Source organism: Pteronotus mesoamericanus, unplaced genomic scaffold (genome assembly GCF_021234165.1).
Source record: "Pteronotus mesoamericanus isolate MK-2021 breed Mesoamerican mustached bat unplaced genomic scaffold, CSHL_Meso_final contig_163, whole genome shotgun sequence".
Taxonomy (NCBI): Eukaryota; Metazoa; Chordata; class Mammalia; order Chiroptera; family Mormoopidae; genus Pteronotus; species Pteronotus mesoamericanus.
This window is the reverse complement of record NW_026555064.1, coordinates 469,227-490,533: the sequence shown is the minus strand read 5'-3', so window position 1 is coordinate 490,533 and position 21,307 is coordinate 469,227. Positions and strand designations below refer to the sequence as shown.

General features: G+C 34.4%; 1 protein-coding gene across 1 annotated transcript in view; it reads right to left on the bottom strand.

Annotated features, from left to right (window-relative positions):
* TLL1 (tolloid like 1) overlaps positions 1-21,307 on the bottom strand; it is a 150,993-nt gene that overhangs the window by 44,528 nt on the left and 85,158 nt on the right. The window contains exons 7-11 of the mRNA XM_054562215.1: positions 20,303-20,408; positions 15,004-15,128; positions 8,322-8,437; positions 2,491-2,593; positions 158-274 (exon numbers count right to left, since the gene is read on the bottom strand). Of these exons, the coding sequence (XP_054418190.1) occupies positions 158-274; positions 2,491-2,593; positions 8,322-8,437; positions 15,004-15,128; positions 20,303-20,408 (567 nt within the window). The remainder of the gene's footprint in view (positions 1-157; positions 275-2,490; positions 2,594-8,321; positions 8,438-15,003; positions 15,129-20,302; positions 20,409-21,307) is intronic.

Genomic DNA, 21,307 nt, shown 5'->3' with positions numbered 1-21,307 from the left:
CAAGTTTTGAAAACTCCATAATTAAAATATAGTTACAGTATCACTCTACTGAATTTGTATATTTTTTTTGTTTTTCCTCTCTCATGCTTCTGAAAGAAAGGATATTTCTGTTACGGGCCCTGAGAAGACATAATCTGTTAAACTCTATGCGACTTGCCTTCATAGAGCGCTGCAAAGCCTTTTCCTACCCAATTACTGCTGCTACGAAACTCAATCCACATTCTGCTGTCTGTAGAGGTGAGAACTTCAGGCAATTTGTCCCCACAGAATCTGCCTAAAAAAATAGAAGAATAAAGAGAGGCTCCTAAATATGACTCTATATTCTACTTGCTTTCCACATTAGCTATAAATTATATATAAAACCTGATTTGGTTCCTGTCTCTATCCTTAGTAACTAGAGTCATAACTATACCTTAATATTTACTTAATAAAGGTAGATAAATAAAACAATCTTTTTGTATCCATTTATAAAATATTAAAACATGCTCCAATTAACCAACTGATGTCGGTATCTTATCTGTAGAATGAGGAATGAGTTCAAAAGACATACTTGTAAAAAGTCATGTGATACATCAAGGTGGAGAATATTATTCTATGAAGAACAAAAAAGTACAAGAAACCGGTTTAAATGGTCCGTCTGGTCCTTAGGAGAGGAATAACCTCGTTAAAGTATGTCTCAATTCAAAGCCAGGTTCTTTGTCTGGCCAGGGCCAGTGATGGCTCATCAGGGAAACCCATGTGTTGCTCTGAGGATCTTACGTCATTGCACACATTCCACCTCACCTATAAAGCTCTCACCTGTAGTGTAGTAGGCAGAATAGCAAATGTATCAGAAAAATGCAGTATAAGTTCTGACTTTTTTCTAAATATATATCCATGGGCAAGAATAATACCAAAGGAATATAATGATTCCTGTCATATCTTCCTTCCCTCAGCCCTCCACAAATATTTAATTCTTACTGTATGTCAGCCACTGTACCCTAAGTTTCTGTAAGATGACAAAACGGTTAAATACGACAAAGCACATGAAATAATTCTACAAACAATAATACACTGTCATCCATTTTTGCATGCCCTGGCAATGATGTCACACACAATTTTAGTATATTATAAATGGCAGTCAGTGTACAATAAATTCACAGTAACAGCTAACAGGTGAGGAACTGTCTTCCTAACTGGCAAAGTACATTACGGGCATGTAAAAGGGAGCAATGTTTCTTAGACACTAACATGCCTATGAATGCCAGGGAGTCTTTTAAAATACAGTCTCTAATTCAGAAGGGATGGAGTGGACATGAATTGCCACATTTTTAACAACCCTCCAAGTGACGCTGATGCGGCCAGGCTGACGAGTACACTTGGTTTTGGAGGGCATAGTGGGGGGAGCTTCCCACGTGGATCTCCCATCCGGCTAATCCGATGAAAGCGGTGTGAAGGGCCCTCAGCTTCTGCAGCGTGTAATGCTGACGGTGCTCTGAAAGGTCGCGGTCTCCAGTACTCTAGCTTTGCCCTTGATTCTTCAACATGAGGTTGGTGAAATGTTTCCTTTGGAATGCACATCCATATATCACACACTGCTTCAGCTAGGCTAAGAAACCAAATGCTGAAGACAATATTTTCTTCAACCTGACTTATCAAATTAGTTCAAGTCTTTATTTTCTTTTTCCTTCCTTTTAAATACTTCTACAGGTTTCCTGGATTTACTAAGGCTGCTGTCATTTTTAATACAACAGTGCACAATCAATAGGTTTTAGATGGTAAGAAAAAAGATCTGTTGCAGTGCATAAACACAACTGAGCAAAGCTACTTCTAAGAATAAAGGAAAAGCCACAATCTCAAAAAAAAAAAAAATCAATATAGAGTCGATGCTGCCATGCTCACAACAGCTCTCATCGTTAAGTAAAACAGAGGCAACAGGAAAGTGCCTCATGCAAGTTAATGGTATGGTCTGTGGTTCGACGCTGGCAGCAGACTCTCCTGAGCATCAACTCTGAGCTACAATTTATGACCCAAACTGCAAAGGTCTCTTCTCAGCCACAACTCAGAGAAGCAAAGCCGTGTCGTCTACAGCACAGTTGAAAATGCTTGGCCTGGGGAGCCAGCTACCGACAGCTCTACTGAACCAACTCCCCTTCCACTGCCTGAGCAAACAAAACAAAACACGGACACACACAATTGGGCTGGTTTTCTCATTAAAACTATGTGTTTAAAATTAAAAATACAGACACACTGTGATAAGTAGCCATGCTAAGTATAATATGTGTGAAAGCTATTCTAAATCATTAGCGAAATCAGACCTGAGTACTACTTCATAATTCAAGCCATTTAAAGCCATTTACTTATTTTTCGATCTGTCTGTGAGTATTTTTACTGCAGTTTAAAAAAGTATAATAAAATGAAAATGTTGGTCACATACAATTTTAACTCAAAGATGACTTTAGGCAGAACAGACTATACGCATAGCCACACAGACAGTAAACCATCTCTTACCAAGGAGAGCGGACTTCCTCCAGTACCCATCTCTTACTTCAATGTAGTCATACCAGCACAAGCTACTTTTGTATAAGTCCATCGTGGTAAAATTTAAAACAATCTGCAAAACAGAGAGAAATGACACAGAGAGTAAAAATGATTGTACCTGCAGGTGGTGATTGGATTCCTGGCCGTCAGAAAGCCAGGGCAACTGGGAAAACAAACAGATGCTATTTTTTTTTTCTAAATTAGTAATTCTCCTAATATTTTTTTCTTTACAAATACCACAAAAAACCTAATTTCCTCATTCTCATTAACGTTCAACAATATAAAAGCACAACACTTTAGCAACTAAACCAAAGTTTCCATAAATTTGACCAATTGTGAAACAAACAGAAACCTTTATTCATACAGTGTATTTTGACTTCTCTAAGATAAACATGACTTAAACCGTGAAAAATTCTAATTTCACCATAAATGTCTTTTTTAAAAAATTTATTTCAGAGACGACCAGACATATATAATCATGTTAAAAATAAGCATCATGTGCCATATTCCTAGAACATAATATTATTGTGTATGTTGAAATGTTTTAAGAACAGCTCTAGAATTTGAATTTGTTCATGTAACTGTAATTAAAGGCAGATGTCATTATGCTTCTCTAGATCCAAGAATATATATTCAAAGGCCTTTCAAGTTAGATCTTGCACATGACCCTTTATTTTGTACTTTGTTTTGAAATGATTTGCTTTTTGTAAAGATAATTCAAGAACAGCTCTTGGAAAGACAATTTTCTCACTGCTTTATAAAAAGGCTTTACTTTTCAAATAATTAACTCTTTTTTTACTTCATTACACCAAAAGGAGAGCCAAACTAAGGAGACGTTCACCTACCTGCTGAAAAAACTCATTTGGAAAATATTTTTTATATTCAAAAGCTCATTCTAACTCTATTCTGCTTAAAATAGCTAAGATAATTAAGGCATATAGGGAACCTGGTTCTTTATTCCAAAAACTGAAATAGGCTTTGGCTAAAAGCAACACATTATAAATATTTAAAATGCTTCTAACATAAAAGTAGTTTGTAACAATACTTAAATAACCGTTTTGTGATGGTGTAAGAATCTAGATATAATGCTCAATGAATGACAAAAGAAAAAGAAAGAATAAAAAATATATTGATCAATCCTGAACCCATATTCCAGGTATTACTATTTTTGCATTAGGAAACATATATCTCTCCCCTCTCTTGATATTTAACAGAAAGTTAAATACTCATTATGACCAATCAATCTTAAACTAGATCACTTCTTCCTAAAATAAAGATACGGCATAACAAAGACACATCTCTCACGGCACCTTACATCTCAACATCGCAATGATCGTCCATGGGATTGTGCGCCAAAGTTGGTGACAGTAGCATGTGCACATAATCATTTTACAGAGACAGAAGCTAAGAGTTTATCTGACTAGAGTGAAAGTCAATCGCACCTTATAGTGGCATTAACATGTCGCCATTAAATTCAATGTGCCTCGGTTTCTTTAAACATGCTTTCTAGATTACAAAGAGATGAAGTCTACCAAGGATGTAAAAAGAGAGACACAGGTTTTTAAATGTAATACAGTAGGTATAGCATAATTTGGTTTTAATGGGTCATTTATTTTTATCTACCTTATTTATAGTGTTTCTTTTTCCTTCTTCTTTTTCTTTTCTTCTCCTTCGCCTAATTTCATCATTTTATATATTCTCAAAAATGTTTACAAAAATTTCCAAAATAACCACAGACAAAGGACTTACCATTTTCTTTCTTTTTCAATAATCCTCAACCGTTGATTATAAAAATACATCATTTCTGAACTATTTTTCTAAAGATCCCAATATGTTTTCCCCTCCATCTCTGAATACCAATGCAATATTGTTATTCTTAGGACATAATTGGGAAATAACTTGTGGTTTTTCTCCTTAACTTGTATTTACTTTGTCTGCCGCTTAAATGGGGAATACTAACAGTGCCTGATATTAAGTTTTAGTCACTTTTTTATTCTCCTTAAAGCAATCACCAGAATTTCAACTCTATGTGATCATACAAGAATTCATTTATTATGGCAGAATACAGACACAAACAGTAGACCCCAAGGCTTATTTTGTGGCTTCCCTCTTGGATTTAAAGGGGAATTTTATAATAGTGTGCAAATAATTTCAACTTCCTCCTCAAAGAGGAGAGAAATCAGCTAAACTGAAACTATGTATATCATCAAATTTTATTGAGAATTGAAACAATGTGTTTGGATTGCTAACAAATAGTTAATATTTGAAGTCTGGAACACACACATGCACGCGCACACACACATTTGGAAAAGGAATAACACTAAACAGAAAAGTTTCCTATCTTGTTTTTAATCTTCTATTTTAAACGCCAAGCACCATGGAGAAACAAAACTGGCCTACTTTAATATAAAACACAGAGTTCTTTTGAAGCAGAAAATGTAATAAAGATTAAGTTTTCTAAAAATCAAATCTTAGGGCTCGGATGTAGAAGTGAAATGCTGGCCTTTGACTAAGGCTGCAAACAGAATCCACACTTGAATTATAAATGATAAACACAGGAAAATACTTGGTTGTTTTATATAATGCTATTTTATGTAAATATGTTGCATTTTTTCAAAGAATGGCTAAATAAAAACTACTGAGCACAACTATATAAATGTTTTATTTATGATAAGTATCACCAGTTATCAATTTAAAATTAGCCATAATTCCTTTGTATTTGAGGGAGAGACAAGGAACAATTCTAAGATTTGTTCTTTGACATTATTCTGTGAAGTTAAATTGATAGAAATGCCATGGAGTTTGCTTATTAAACACTCTGCTTTACAGCGATGCTGAGTGAAGAACACTGAAGAAAGATCAATTGTCTAGGGACCGAATGTCTGCAAGTCTCAAGAGAAAGATGTCAATGAACTTTTGTCAGCACAACAAAGACGTTATTGACCACCTAAGCTAATTCCATGAGCACCACAGAAAGACCAACTAGCACAACATTTATAGCTTATAGTGCTGAGGATGGAGAAGATGTTGCAAATCCTGTCAATTAGATTGATATTATTAAATGGCTCTTTCAAAAGAGATATTAGAATCAACAGCAGTAAATTAAATAGATTTCTGGGCTTCAGCCAGAAGAAGCTTGGACAAGTCTAATAAACTCTCTAGGGAAACTACAGTTTTTTTTTTCTCAGAAATAAGACAAGGAGCAGAAGAACAGGGATCAGTAAACTACACCCCATGGGCCAAATCCAGGCTGCAGCCAGTTTTTGTAAAGAAAGTTTTCTTGGAACCATTCCTTTATATATTGTCTAGGTCTGATTTTGAGAAACAATAGCAGAATTGAGTATTTGAAACAGACTGTATAGCCTGCAAAGCTAAAAATATTTTCTGTATATCCTTTCCAGAAAAATATGCCAACTCCTGGAATAATTGATCGTTAAAGTTTTGTTTGGCTCTGACTACATCGTGCTAAAGGGAAAAATTTGCATCTTTCCCTACAACTAGAAGCCATTTGTGATTGGGAGTCAAAAAGCCTAGGTTAAAGTTCTAGCTACTCAGTTGCTAGTGTACTTCAAATTTCTGAGGTTGAATGAATTTTCTTACTGTAAAATGGAGGTCTTCATATCAAGCTGATCTCAGCAGAATTAAATCAGAAGGATCTAATTGGATAATGTGTAGGAAACATAATCTGAAGCATTGTTAAGATTCTCATGTACTATTATTTTCAGGCTACTTATTCAGACATCCCTCACAATATAAATGCTGAAAACAGTTATGAAATAAAAGTATTAATCCAATTTAGTCAATCCAACTATACTGGGAAACATAAAATTATAGTCTTAATTATTAAAGTTTCTCAGGAACATCAACATATCAAAGTAAAGGATTCTTTAAAATCTAAAGAAGAGTGGCTTTGGTTCAAATCCCTGGCTTACCACAGGCTGGTTGTGTGACTCCGGTAGATCTGTGATTCCCTCAGGGATTAATTATATGATGGGTGAAAAACAGGAGTTGGACTACGCTATAAAAATAATTTTTCTGCTTAAATGTATATGATAATATCTGGATTTTGACATTTTGATTTGTCTTCACCAACTACTCACAGGGACATATTTTATATACCTCCCTTTCCCTAAACCCCGCCCCAACTTCCTACATAATCAGTTGTAACTTCTATAGATGACAGTCCGCAATGCCGCTGAAAACGTTCTCCTCCCTCCTTTTTCAGTCACTGCTCTCGAGGCTTCTCTGCACTAACTGCACCAACTCCAAGATCTGAGCTCTCTTATCTCTCCGCAAATCCATGACAAACTGTATCTTGCTTTCTTCAATTGTTTTTCAAAGACAGTCTATTTTGTTACTAGGCCTTGTCCTTGGTATAGGTGCATAAGCTTCTTGATAGCAAAGATTTCTTTCACACACCAGAAGGCACATTTTATGAATCAACAATTTATCTCTTCAGTAACTCTAAATTTAAGCAGTACCTTTGGCAATATAAACAATATATTGTAAACTGACTCCATATGTGTAAACCATTAGATGAGTGGTTAACAAGAAATTTTTTGCAAAATGAAAGTACTCTCAAATAATAGCTTTTAAATGGGTTACACAGGAAAAGAAAAAAAATGTTAACTATATTCAGTGCATAAGATGTCTGCCCTCGTTAAAAGATCAATCAATTCTAAGGGATGGAAAAATCAATATTATATGCTTTTATCAGCTGAATACAGCTACATTCTCAGGTGCACATCCTGGACTGTTACCAACATGTACTGTGCAACATCAAGAACAGCCTTAGATTGGACAGGAATCTGTCTGTACCTTGGCAGGCTCAGTCCCACAAAGACATACACGTGCACTGACAATCTCTTTTTTTTTATTATGGTAAAACATACACATAACATAAAATTTATCATTTTAACCATTTTTAGTGTACAGTTCTGTAGCATTAAGTACGTTCACATTGTTGTGCAATGATAACCTTACTTTTTAATATTTTTCCTTTATAAAATAATATATACTTAGTCCTGGCTGGTGTGGCTCTGTGGATTGAACACCAGCCTGTGAACCAAAGGGTTGCTGGTTTAATTCCCAGTCAGGGCACATGCCTGGGTTGCGGGCCAGGTCCCCAGTTGGGGGTGTGCAAGAGGCAACCACTCATCAATGTTTCTCTCCCTCTCTTTCTCCTTCCCTTCTCCTCTCTCTAAAAATAAATAAATAGAATGTCTTTTAAAAAATAATATATGCTTATTATAGATAATGAAAGGAAAAAGAAATCAAACCTATATATAAATCCAACAGGGAGAAATAAGCATTGTTTTGGTATAGTCTTCTGTAATTTTGTCTGTAACAAAATTTCAAAATTAGTATTTCAAAAATTAGATGTTTCATGCTTATGACTTTTGACCTACTTATTAAATTGCCCAATTAAAAAAAAATTTCCCCATATGCTGAAAACATAGTCCTCAAATGTTTGTAAAAAGGGTGTCATGTTTTTAGGTAATAATTCATGTGACTATCTTCAGAGAGATAAATCTAGTGGCATTTTATATCATGTTTTATTCCTTCTTAATGAGCATAATTTAATAAAGAAATTATCAGATAAGCCTTTCACTTTTACATCGGCCATTCTGTATGTTTTTGTAAAATAGAATAATCTTTTAAAATTTATTATAAATTCTCTGAACTATTTTGTCTCTTATTTAATGAGTCCAACAAGAATAAACATAAAGCAAAGCATAACTGAGAAATGAACCATTGTATTTATATAAGAGTAAAGGAGAACTGTAGGTGTTATAAACTACCTTCTCCCCAGGGGTCACAGAAACTCTCCAGATGCAGTGTGTGTAAGAAGGGTAGCCATTTGGAAATCCTGGAGAGGAAAGGTTGCCGTTGGATTCTTGTAGGGTTTCTCCACATGCTGAAATAAAAATAATAAAAATGTTTTTTGATTTTTTTAAAAAGATGACATCCATGTGTCCTAAATAGATTAGATCATTCTTTAATTTTATGAAAGGTATGAGCATCATAGTTAAACCCTTGAGTCTTTAGGTGTTAGACAAGAGCATGTGTTTGTATTTTATAATAGACTTTTCCTTTCTAAGTAATTTCTTTTGATATCTCTCTTACCAGAGTTTCACTATACTTAATGTGATCGCTAGGGCTACCCATATAACAAGATTAGGATATATATAATCTTGCATGCATAAAGTTCCTCCCGATGGAAACCTTTGCAATTCATTCCCAAGGAGCCAGTAGCCAACTTGTAAGTGACTCATATTTCAGTGCAGGCCAGTGGATACCTAGTTGATGTATCTCTGAGACCACATGAAACATACCATCAACATACTCTATATAAATTGAGGCTAAGTTCAATAGTAAATTCCATATCAAAGGTGAAAAAATCTATCTTAAATAATAAACAATAAATAATCAGTAAGAGTGGTACCAAAATGTCATCACAATGAAAATGTTTTTTCAAAATAAGCCCCATAAAAATTGAAAGATAAAAACATCATGGAAGACTTAAATTTTCCAACAGGATATAGATATTTATTCTTTCTTTTCTGTTGATCTTAAGTAGAAATTGCTGGAAAAGCAATTACATTTTTGTCTTAGTAAGACTGTCTAGTTTCTTGGAAGTAATTACCAATCATCTGAAATAGCAAATTATCAACTCCACAGCCTTCAGATTGATGTGATTGATATCTCTAGGGCCATTTCAACAAAAGCAAAAGCGAAGTATAATTAGTTCATTGGTTCAGCCAAGGTTAGTGGTCAGAACCATTCTCTAATGGTATGAGCTACATGAACCTAGGGTGCTTTAAGGGTCTTTAATTAAAAAACAGCCAGTTATCTTTAAACTTTTACTCAACAATTTGAAAGAACAGTTCTGTCTCTCTGAAGGCAAATGAAATCAAAACTGAGATATTACCACATTATAGAGCCACAGCTACCAGCAAGGGAACTCTTGTCTCATTAAATCCTCAATAAGTTATAAATGGTTCTGCATGTCTTAACTTAAATGAAGAAAGATGATGACTTTGAAAATACAAAATAGAGCTGTAAAAAGAGCCTGATATATTTATTAGATATACAGATATTATGTTTGCACAACAAATAAATGTAAGAGTAAATAATGCTTATTCTGATGAATAGATAGATAAAGGCAACTTTAGAAAAAATGAAAATGCTCATGGTCAAAAATACATAATTCAGCCTCTTTCGTGAATCATCTAAGGTCACTTGCTAAATATAACATTAAAAGAACCCTTAGAAAAATTAAATTTTGTTAAAATTTATTAATGCAAACAGTGTGCTTTTGAATAAAATCAGTTTAGATGCTAGATAGCCATTTTGAAGTTGAGTGTGTTTCAATGAAAATAACTATAATTCACAGTAGCTTGAAAATGAATTCTGCAATGATTGAAAACTCTACTAAGTCACATGGAATACTGGTACTGTATTTCCTAAAGTGGAATTAAAACAAATATATTTAAACTACAAATATAACAATAATAATAATATAATAAAAAAAAGAGACTACAAATGAAAAAAGAATACAGCAAGTAATTCAAAAATTTAATAAATATTTAGCACCCACTTATAGTGTAAGACGTGCAAACAAGAGTCAAATTGTGGCAATTATTTGCCCAGTATACTCAGTAAGTATGGTTGTTTCAGGCTACCCGATTCCTATCTACAGAAGATTTTCATGAGTTTTCCCAGCCATTTCTTGGTTAATGCTCAGATATAAAAAGCAAAATTTATTATTACGGAATTAAAGGAAAATTAGCAAGGGAAATCATAGCAATGCTAAGTAAAAATGCATAGTCTGTCCATTTATTCTGCAATATATATGGATAAGAAAATTTTTATGGCATTACTACTTATTATGTCACACAAGTTAAGACTCCTAAGCTTCAACCTCAGTTTTCTCTTTTGAGAGGTGACTCTCTTGTTGATAGGCATTTCATAAAGTTGCTTTGGAGGGGTCAAATATTATGATGGCCTAAGTCCTCTTCCTACATATCTTTTCCACAGATAGGAAGGATGTGGTCTTAATTGTTAGAATGTGTCTTTAAATTACAAAATGCGGTCATATTCAGGAAAAAGAAGGCTTTAAGAAATATACAAAGGAAATTATTATCACTGTCCAACTCCTCACCAAAAAAAAAAAAACAAAAAAAAAAAAAAAAAGGGGGGGGGGGGGGGGGGGGGGGGGGGGGGGGAGACTGTTTTAAAAAGTTAATTAAAAAAAAAGAAATTACTCTAAAACAAAACATAATTCAGAAGTTGGAGCTCTAGCTTTTTAGGTAGATGACATGATCTTGTATATATAAAACCATTAAGATTCCACACATGCACAAAAAAAAAACAAACCCAAAACCTGTTACAATAAACAAGTTCAGCAAAATTGCAGGAGAGAAAATCAACACACAGAAAATCAGTTGCTTTCCATACACTAGCAATGAATAATCTGAAAAGGAAATAAAGAAAACAATCCCATTTATAACAGCACTAAAAAGAATAAAATATTTAAGAATAGCTTAACCAATGAGGCAAAAGATTGTACATTGAAAACTACAAATCATTACTAAGAGAAATTGAAGAAAACCACAAAACATCCCTAAAACAGAAATCAAAGCAATGGAAATAAACCCTGTCTTCATGGATTAGAAGGCCTAATATTGCTAAAATTTCCATACTACCCAATGTGACCTAAAGATTCAATGCAATCCCTATTAAAGTCCCAATGGCATTTTTTTGCAAAAATAACCAAAAAAGTCCTAAAATTCATATAAAACCACAAACTCTGAATAGCCAAGGTCAAATCTGGAAGCTTCATACTTCTTGATTTCAAAACATATTATAAATCTACAGTAATCAAAACACTATGGTATTGGCATAAGATAGACATGTAGACTAATGGATCAGAATAAAGAGTTGAAATAAACCCACATATATACAGTAAAATGATATTCAACAAGGTTGCCAAAACTACACAATGGGGAAAAGACAGTCTCTTTAACAAATGATGTTGGGGTAACTAGGTATACATGTACAAAAAATGAACTTAGACCTTTATTTCTCACAGTTCACAAAATCAGCACATAACACTTACATAAAAGATAGATATCCCCAGAAGCCCCTATATTTTAAGGTATTAATCTATTTTACATTCTTACTAATTTCACTGTTACTTTACATATTTAATTAAGAAAGAATTACTGAGAGAATATTAGGGTTGATAGTTGATGTTAAGTACTAAGTAGTTAAAAGCAGTAAGATCTTTGGGCTACAGAAAAATGACAGTAAGAGAAAATGCAAATAAAGACCAGGGATTATATCAGGAGAAGAGTTAAATTAAGCAACTTAGAAATAAAAAGATAAAGTTATGCCTAGAAGAAGAAGCCCTCCCCAAAAAGAAAGACAACAAGAGAACAAATACATCATTTGTGAAGAGAAGATACACTAAAACTCATACACCCTAGAGAGGTTCTGCTTCACAAGCAAAATGCAAATTATTGGGATAAAAGAAAGACAAAGAACTGTAAAGATGACTCATCCTCCACCCCCATGTGGACACTTTTTGTCCTGACAGTATGTAGGATGCAAGAGATTATGACAGGCAAGTGCCATCAGCTGGTGTCCATTAAGATGTCTTAACTGTAGACAGGCTTGGAATCTGTCTAGAAGGACACAAGATTGGCCTTTGGGCAGCAATGCCCAGAAACCTATTTACTCCCACTGTTGAGCGGTTCTTCCTTTCCCTTCTTTTTCCTTTCATGGACCTGTGTCGTCTGGCAATGGATGATTGTATCTTCTATCAGGATGGTGCCAAGGCTATAAAGGGCCACACCCTTTCTCATATAGCAATGTGCAGGAGGCTTTTCTTGCCTGCTTCTAAAAGAGCAAGCAAGCAATGGCAATGAAAACAATCCCAAACTAAAGGAAACTTATCTTCATTGCATCACCTTAAAAACACCACTATATTCCTGTACGGAGCTTTTTCATGACAAGTATGCATTGACTATAAAGTAAGTAACAGGTTTCAGAAACCAGTTTAACTTATATTTTTGGCATATATAAATAGATAAATATAATAATGAATTACAAATTAGTTATCGGTTAGAAAGTCCCACAAAGATAATAGTTTATATTGTTTTAAGGGAATTAAAAACATACATTTTTGATGCCATTCATCTTCTGATAGATAAAAACACATTTTCTATATTATCAAAGGAGGAGCAACTGTATTTGCAGCCTGACTACTGTGATCGGCTATCAAACACTTGCCCTCTTGGACTCAGTACCCCACTTATCATATGCCATAAAATCTACAACCTTGGATATCTATGTGTGATCTAGGTCGGCACTCCTTCCAATATTAAACTCTAAGGACATCTCTATAAAATGCAGAAATAATAGAGCTTTGAGCATAACCTGATACAGAGTAAAAAAGTTGCAGTAAAAAGTAGCCAAATATCTCTCATTGACTCTATTCACCAGCAATTTCTAAGAAAACTGTAAGGCCAACTTGAAAGAAATATGCAGTTTTATCACCCCTCCCCTCTGTAATAAAACCAAGACACAACCAGATGTCACCTTATACACTCTTACTTTCTGCTTAGGTGATTGTCAGATAAGCCATCCTATTTAGACTTCAATGTGTAATTATGGATCTTTACCAGTATTCCATTGAGGCACTTGGAGTTACTGTTAAACCTACTGCATCAGTGTAGCTGACCTGTATTTTGCCAAAAGCAAGTATATTTTTACCAATATCACTAGTGCTCCCATTGTGAGGGAATGAAGAACTTTAAATACATAACCATGGGCGGAGGGCGGGAGGGAAGAATGGAAGAGGGGGTACAGTGGCTTATGGGAACGAAGAACAGAAATAGGGAGATCAGAAAAAGAAGAGGGGGAGTTGGTTGGTGAGCACCAAGGACGGATGATTACGAGAGATCGTGGGATGGCAGCACTGTGAGGTACAGAAATGTCCAATCGCTATATTGTGGACCTGAAACTAATATAAGATTGAATGGCAACTATACATAAATTAAAAAAATGAAAAACAAAAATATCAAGTCAAGTCATTTTTAAAGACTTTGAGAACGAAACATTAACACATCTTTTTAAAAACGTATATACTTCTTTTAGCTCTCCCTTGCTCCCCGCAACTGCATAAGCGGCGACACGGGGGCTTATGCCTCACACGGCTTTAGAAACACGAGAGCTCGCGCTCATGAACGGCGGTGACTGCCTGAGTGGTTTCACGGTAGGAAACGAAGCAACGTCTATATTATTATTATTATACTTCAAGTAATAAAATAGTCCAGTCCATTTTCATAATTAAAGTCTCAAGTGAAAACTATGCTTACTAATTATTTTCCTGCTAATAACTAAAATATTCAAAAGCTATAGGTTGAAAATTAAATGTGTCCTACATGTGACTACTTTTTGATTCCTCCTGCCTGACTTTCCTACAGTTCAATGTATAAATGCATCTCTAGTGTGCTCTTTAAGTATAACGTACGTACATATATTTAGAGAGAAAATCAAAATGGCTTTATATGAGAACTATACATTTATTTAGTTGCTATTTAATCACCTAATGTTTCCTAAAATTTTCTATTTTGAAATTTAGAAAGCATAATTTATCCAATACTGCCAGAAATTAGCCAAGGATCACCCATGTCTTTTGTCACAATGGTGCCATCAACTTATAAATTCATCTTTCCTGAGGAAATTTAGATTTACAAAAAATAAAGACCACATGTGTATGTGTATTTTATATATATACGTGGACAAAAATTGCAAAAAGCTCTGTTAAGTAAAGCTAAACATGTTTCTTTGAAATAAGGTATTTCAAAGGATTTTGAGTGTACAGTAGGTACACAGACTATGCAGTATTTCCAAATTGGAAGCAGACTCTTTTTTTTCTTGGACCAATAAGTCACTACTGTTCCCTTGGAACTTTCTTATTAAGACCTTACAGTAGCTCACTAACAACACAGTTAAAACTTATTTTTTGCAACTAAAGTAACAATTTCAATAATAAAACTTTAATTTGTGTACCATTAATGATGGTACTTGCAAGAAAAAGATCATTCAGGACTCAATTCCGAAGTTGAAATAAAGGACATTCCATTTACATTGGCAAGGAAGCAGCGTTTGACTATGAAATCATGCAACTATTTAATAACAACTATCAGACAAACACACTTTTTGCTTTTACTCCTTAAATTAAAAGAAATAAAACATCCTATCCTTGTGCTTAAAATTTGATTTCTAGTAATTTGTTTTTAATTATATCAGTGGGTGTTCCAGGCTTCTCTCCTATTTCATACTGACTCTAACTGAACACATCGCTTGCCAGCATGGGAAGAAACAAGTAAACAGTTGAGTAAATCGCAGCCTGCTCATCTGGAAGAGCACACTCTGGCACAATTACGCTTCTGGGTTTGTATGGTGCAATACCTGGACATCTATACAGCTTTCTTGCCTGTGCAATATCTCCTTTGCTTAAACGAGTTCGCTGACCAATTGCGGGACGTATGCCATTATCATCACGAGAAGGGAGAATAGTGTCCAGGAACATCCCCCTGAAAAAAATCAGAAGCAAGCCACACATAAGTCACCCAATTAAGATACATTTACTCCTAGCAAGTATTTGCAAGTATTTGGGTTTTTTTCAAACTCAAGTCAATCAAAGGGGAAATACATCAGTGCTGAGCTTTAAGCAGTGCGCCAGACTTTCAAAACACTTTCATCAAAGTAGAAAAATACTGTGCACTAAACATGTATGCCTAGCATAAAGTCAGTGATGACATCCACTTTTTCCTTAGAAATGTATACTATATGATTTTTGAAATCTAGAATTCTATATATTCCCATGAAGTACACATGGCTTTTGTTTTGGTCTCTCAAACAAATCTAAGAACCCCTTAGATTACCAAATTGTAAAACAGGTCTTCTTCATAGAGACATTTTCTTAAGGACAGCCTACAATAAGTATTTTTGAAGTTATTAGGTTTGTAAAAGTGAGATGAAATACACATATATAAATGTATATAGGTTAGTTTTTTAGGTTAAACTACTAATTTAACTTTAGTATTCTTCTAAGAATACTTCTTCCAAGTATAGTATATGTTAAAGAACAAGGGAAAAACAAAGTGTCAAATTTTAGATAGAAGAGTTTAAAGCAAAACAGTTTTGTGATATACACATACATACACATACACAAGGTATAGAATTTTCATGGTAAAAGTAATAATTAGATAACTAAGCAACTACGCAACCAAGGTATAGATACTGAATTGTTCATACTCAAGGTTGTAATAGAAACTCACTATTTTATTTGCATTAGCACATGACTAAAAATTCTGAATATATTGCACAAAAAATACATTTAATTTCACAATTAATATCAACATTTATAGCTCTAAGAAAGGTCAGATGGAATGGGAAATTACTCCAAGTGGTAAGAATGGAGTGTGTATTTAAAATTTTTTTTTAAAAAGAGAAAATTTCTGTAATTAAAAAAAATACAATTTTAAAAATATCTCTTAAACTGCAATGAATGAGAGACCCTCCTTTCCAAAATTTTTAAATAACTAAGTTACATCTAAACTTCCAGTTAAAAGAACATATTCAAATGATGGCAGCAGAGTCGGTGGAAGCTACACTCACCTCCTCCCAGGACCAAACTGAAATTACAACTAAATTACAGAACAATCATCCTCAATAACCGACTGAAAACTAGCTAAGGAGAAGTCTCATAACCAAGAATTTACAGAAGTCACACTGAGACTGCTCCAAACAGGTTGCTCAGGGCCAGTCATAGGCAGTGTCTGACATTCCCTGTACCAGAGTCCTGCCCAAGAGGCTCCAGAATCAACACTCCCAGTGGCCAGCTTCAGACAGCATCAGAGCAGAATCCAATAAGCTTTACAAGTGGCATATTCAAAGGGGGATCTCATAAGGCACCAGACGCTGCTCAAGCACACCCTGCTTTGTGTGGTCAGCACCTGCACAGCACACGCTAGTCGGGGTAGAGCCTGAGGGCTGATACCATGCATGAACAGGCCCATAGCGGTCAAGATTCAGTTACAACAGGAAGGTCCACATGATCCACACACGCGACATTCCTGGAGCACCCAGCTCTGGTGATCAAGAAGCCTGCACCAATGAACCCCACAGGTGAGTGGGGTTGCAGGGCTGGTTGGAAAAGGTGAAGAGATTAAGCAAAAACAAAAACAAAAAAACCACAGACACAGACAACAGTACAGTGATTAACACAGGGAAAGGGGAGTGGGGGGAGATAATAGAGGGTGAAGGGGGGGTAAATGGTGACGGAAGGAGACTTGACTTGGAGTGGTGAGCTCACAATGCAATATACAGATGATGTGTTACAGAATCGTTCACCTGAAACCTATATAATTTTATTAACTAAAGTCAGCCCAATAATATGGATTAAAAAAGAATAACATTTTCAGTTCCACTTATTTCTTCCTATAGGAAATGTTTACTAAGAACTGTTATAGGTCTGGATATATAGCAGTAAATAAAAGACACAAAAATTCCTCTCCTTATGATACTCACATTCTAATGGAGGGGGGAAGAAAGATATTAAACAAAAGAAATGACAACTGAGATAGTGACAGGTACAATGGAGGAAAATCATCTGACAAAATTCAACACTTTCATGATAAAAAACACTCAATAAACTTGGCACTGAAGGAAACTACCTCAATATCATAAAGACCACATATGAAAGCCTATGATAAATATCATATTTAATGGTGAAAAAAATAAAAGTTTTCATTTAAGATCAGGAATAATGCAAGACTACTTGCTCTCCTCACTTCTAGTCGAAAAAGTAGTGGGAGCCCTAGCCAGAGCAACTTGGCAAGGAAAGGAAGGAAAGGGCATCCAAACTGGAAAGGAAGAAGTGAAATCATCTTTGCTGATCGCATGATTTTATGTGTGAAAAACCCCAGAGTCTACCAAAAAAGGCTGTCAAATCTAATAAGCAAATTAAAGTTTTAGTATCCAAAATCAACACACAAAAATCAGTTGTATTTCAATATAGTAACAATGACCAATCGAAAAGGGAATTAAGAAAAAAATACATTTAAAATAACATCAAAAAGAGCCCTGACTGGTGTGGTTCAGTGGGTTGGGCATTGTCCTGAGGACTGCAAGGTTGCCAGTTCAATTCCCAGTTGGGGCACATGCTTGGGTTGTGGGTCAAGTCCCCAGTTCCAGGTGTGGGAGAGGCAACTGATTGATGTTTCTCTCTCTCTCTTTCTCCCTCCCTTCCCCTCTCTCTAAAGTTAAATAAATAAAACATTTAAAAAATAACATCAAAAAAAAATAAAATACTTAGGAATAAACCTAACCAAGGAGATGAAAGACTTGTACACTAAAAACTATAAAACATTGCTAAAGGAAATTAAAGAAGGCACAAATAAATGGAAAGACATTCCATGTTTAAAGATTGGATGACTTAATTTATGTCTCCACACTACTCAAAATGATCTATAGGCTCAACACAATCTCAATCAAAATCCCAATGGGATTTACTATAGAAACAGAAAGATACAGTCCTAAAATACATATGAAATTTCACAGGACTTCAAATTACCAATAATTTTTTGAAAAAATAAACAAAATGTGGTATAGACATGCAATAAAATATTATTTGGCCTTAAAAAGGAGGAAATCCTGTCTCATGCTACTACATGGATGAACTTTGAGGACACTGTGCTAAGTGAAATAAGCTGGTTACAAGACAAATATATGATTCCACTTAATGAGATGTCTAAAGTAGCCAAATTCATTAAAACAGAAAATGGAATAATGGTTATCAGGGGCTGCAGAGAATGATGAGTCTTTGTTTAATGCGCACAGGGTTTCAGTTTTGCAAGATGAAAAAGTGCTGGATATCGGTTTCACAACATTGTGAATGTACTGAACTATACACATAAAAATGCTTAAGATGGTAAATATTATGTTGGTTTTTTTTTTTGTTTGTTTGTTTTTTTACCAGAGGGATTGAGAGAAAAACAAGAGAGAGAGAAAGAGAGAGAGAGAGAGAGAAACTTCAAATACTTTGGAGGTGGAGGCTGAGAACTTTGCTAAATATTTCATCTCCTGAAATTCAGTGATTTAACTCTATATATGAATTGATAAACTTTATCTTTAAAAATCAAAACAATAAAATAATGTTAACTGGATCAATTTTTCTGACAGGTAGATATGGTCACTTTCACTCTAGAAATACAAGTTTATTAGGAAAACTGAATAGGGTAATTTTAAAACAATGAGACCCCGTAAGAGGCCAAGGCTGACTGGTATGCGGCAACCCCGGTGGCGACGGGACGGGCGGGGGCGTGCGCGGGCGGGGGCTGCGGGCCGCAAGAGCAGGGCGGTTTATGGAGAAACAACGACTGAACTGCAGAAGGAATATATAATAAGGAGAGATATATGTTTTAAACTTTGGTATAGAGTCATCATCTATAAAGAATAGGAAGTATAAATTTTTTTCTTCACCTTTTAGTAGTGCATGTGTCCCAAAGAATCAAAATTCAGTTTAGTTCTAAGTATGAGTTCAGCAGCATATGAGATATGCCCCTTGATAAACTGGGACCAAATTCCCATTTGTTACATGTGTCCATAAAAAATTCAATTTCAAGCACTGACCTAGAAATAAAGTTTTATAACTCTGTAAGAGTAATTTCAGGCCAAATTTATTCCTATGAAAACCTAAACTCAATTCCAGAAACAATAAATATGTGGATGCTTATTGTAATTAAACATATATACGCATGTATATATAAACTTTAGAACATAATTGTAAATATTATTAATCAATTTTAATAATAAAATTTGGTCTTCTCATAAAAACATAATTTACAATGTATCCAAGCATTAAGAGTTTATTTACATATCATACTTTTCACCAAAATTTTTTTTAACAAAATGGGGATTAATTTGAATTTTTAATCTTCTTCTTCACCCTGCCTTTAGAAACTGATGTTGATAAATTGTGAAATAATACAAGTGGGCCAAAAGAACAAGTTGAAATGGACATATAAGTGTAGAATTGGCATAAAATTGGAAAAAGGGTTGCCCTCAATGGTTCTAAATTCCTTACCTGAGAACTATTTGCTTGATGACATCATCTTTAGAATAATGTAATCAAACCCCAAATTTATTGTATTTTAAAAATAGCATTCAATAATTAATAAAATCATTTAAAAGTTGATAAATAATGAAATTCAAAATTATAAAAAGTAAAATATCTTTCTAACATGTTCTTTCAGAATTAAGTCAGTATAACAATTTTTTAGTATAACTAGTCCTTGAGCAATAGAAAATACAAGTCACAGAGAGTATAACATTCCAACTCAACAATGATGACGCTGTGAGACTTATGAATGCCTAATTTTCATTAAATAATGATTTGCCAATTTAACAAGCTGATTGGTTTATTTTAATTAAATTTGTTTATGATTTAGCAATATTAAATAGTTTGAATACTTCATAACATTTTAATTTTTATTCTGTATTTATGTATGTGATAGGAAATGTAAAAATATATTTTTAAAATCTCAAATGCCTGGTGTTGGCTATAAATATTAATCAAGTATTTCTGTACTTTATGAAAGCAATATTTGAGAATGCTCCTGGTCCTAATGATAGACATAGCTTTGTGAGAAGCCCCACAGAGGAAAGGAATTAAAAGTCAAAAGGTATAACCTGAGACTCCAACCTTGAGAAGGTGTTCCTGGCATAGTGCATGATACTGTCAAAATCATATCTTTCTCCCAGGGAGTTCACTTCTCCAGGCTCCATCTTCAGGAAATTATACTCTTGACCTAAGAATCAGTCATGGACAACATTTCAGAAGCCTTCCGCAGTTAGAGAAAAGAAGAGCTCTCTCTACGCCTGCACCTTCTCTTTACTAAATGGCTGATTTTCATGCACACTGTAGTTACATAGTAACACCCACATCACATAAAAGTATCCATCCAGTGCCACTGTGTTACTTTACACCACATTGAAAGTGTAATACTGGATTTCATTAATAAATTAACTTTGGCAAAAGAGTGGATTACCAAAGGCATACTTTAGGTCTGGTTTTTATGTATACTCTTTATGTTCTCATACTTATTTCTTTAAAATCTTACGGGGTTTTTTCAGTACTGTAGAAATGATTATAAAAAAGTTACATTTTACTTAATGAGTTTCCCACCTTTCTCTTATGACTACATTTGCCAAGACCGACAAAAATGATCTTCCTATTTGCTTTATATTCTTTCTTTGAAACAATGAGAAAATATATAAAAACAATATTTGTAAGTACACACAACACAGCAGATTTTAGCTATGTGACTTTGTCACTAAATGTAAGACAACAGCAACAAATTTCATTCAAAACTTAAACAAGAATCTCCTTGATGAATCCACTCCAAGCTCTAATTTTTGATTAAGAAGAATATGCTTTTTTGATTAAGAAGAATATGCTTCAAAAGAATAAGCCTCCTTCTTGAAGGCATAGTCTAAAATGGATCAAAGTAATCCAACCCTTTGACCAATGTGGCTCCTCTCATAGTCACTGAGTTTGCATATAAATCAGAAGCTAAAGTCTGCACTTATTAGACATTGCCCTTGAAAAACACTTGATCTTAACTTTCTGAGCCAAAGTAAGTCATAAATTTGTGGTTCTTACATATTAGAATTGTCCTGTTATGATAGTTCCAAATGCTCAGGAAAT